The sequence below is a fragment of the Octopus bimaculoides genome, chromosome 6 (assembly GCF_001194135.2).
Source record: "Octopus bimaculoides isolate UCB-OBI-ISO-001 chromosome 6, ASM119413v2, whole genome shotgun sequence".
NCBI classification, from domain to species: domain Eukaryota; kingdom Metazoa; phylum Mollusca; class Cephalopoda; order Octopoda; family Octopodidae; genus Octopus; species Octopus bimaculoides.
Window position 1 is genome coordinate 103,760,927 of NC_068986.1, and position 1,490 is coordinate 103,762,416.

The 1,490-nt window shown below is 38.1% G+C and overlaps 1 protein-coding gene across 1 annotated transcript in view; it reads right to left on the reverse strand.

The window, feature by feature from the left end:
- The window catches only part of LOC106872966 (uncharacterized), a 24,522-nt gene that overhangs the window by 3,046 nt on the left and 19,986 nt on the right, over positions 1 to 1,490 (reverse strand). Inside the window, exon 4 of the mRNA XM_014920154.2 lies at positions 1,165 to 1,296. Within this exon, the coding sequence (XP_014775640.1) occupies positions 1,165 to 1,296 (132 nt within the window). The remainder of the gene's footprint in view (positions 1 to 1,164; positions 1,297 to 1,490) is intronic.

Below are 1,490 nucleotides of genomic sequence, written 5' to 3' on the forward strand. Positions count from 1 at the left end.
GTGTGTGTGTGTGTGTGTGTGGTGGTCTGTGTATATGTGGGGATACAATTTATGTGAAGGAGTATTAGGGTTACTGGAAGTTTGAAAATGCAGTCGAAGGACAGAAACAGTTTAGGAGGGAATTTCAAACGACTCATCCATGCAACTTGCCATCACTCAAATTAGGAATCAGAGAAGGCATTCTCCGTCGTTTATTGCTCAGATGGCCTTACTTGTTGAGAAGTAGAGAAAATCAAGATTCTTATGAGTTCGTTGATATTATTTTTGTCAACCAACGAAATTATTAGCAGCAGTTTGGATGGTGAGATAGCTATGCGCTGTTTGATGTATGAAGTTATCTATCGATTTCTTGTTTTCGACAGTGGTGTTGTTGAAGTCAAGATGTTGGTTGAAAGGTGCATTATTTTGAGGCATGGGTCAGTTTCTTCTTCTGTTGTTGGGGTTGGCTTTTACCTAGCTGCAGCGCAACTATGAATAAATCACTCGGAGAATTTAGCGCATTGAGCTTTTGTTGATTGTGGAATGGAGCGGGATGTGTCTAAAATTATCGTTTCAGTCATGTGCTTAGCCGTTTTAAATGGGCCAGGAGTGAAGCACAAATACAGCCAGAGATTGATGGTATAAAAACTGGTGGGACTCTGATAATTTAGCAGACTTGAAAAGCAATAAGACGCACATGAGAAAAGCGTGTTATGTGATACTAGTATATGTGTCGGAAACAGTGATCGGATGACCCCATAGGTGTAGAGAATGTTATAGTATGTTTGAGATTAGGTCTGGAAGCGAGAAAGAGTTCGAGTATGTTTGGGGTGTCCGAGTGTCAACCTGTGATGATCTGTGTAGAGATTAAGTGAAGTTGATTTTGAGATGAATCAAGTCGATGTAATGAATGGAGAATTACGAAAGATTCGGTTTCTGAATCGACTGCATCAGTTTGCGATAAGCAGGAAAACTACAAGGAGTGGCACATCTTGTACTGACCGACGTGGCTGGCTTCGGACTGGTGTGAAGTGATATGCTGGTCATCTGAAGAATTTCCTGGGAGTAGATGGGCTTGTGTGTGTAGAAAGAGTATATGTGTATGTGTATACTTTGTGAGTGTTTGTGTCCGTGTCAGCTTGAATTTCAACAAACGATAAAATGAAAATATATATATATATATACCTTGTTCGGAGCGTATACCTAAAATAGGTTGATTATTTTGAATATCGCAGTATTCCGTTACACATAGATTATTGACGGCACCCATCCATGTTTCACCTGCGCTTAAGCAATTTCCGCTGTTAACTTTGCAATCTGAGAACATTAAAGAAATTAGAATTAAAAGAAAAAAATAGTATCTTAATATACACATGTTAACTTCACCTACTAACTCGTTTTCTCTATCTCCACATTCATTACTTTTTCTCCCTCACTATCAATCTCCCTATACATAAATAGATATGAAATATATATTTATTTGTTGTTGTACATCTATATATATATATATA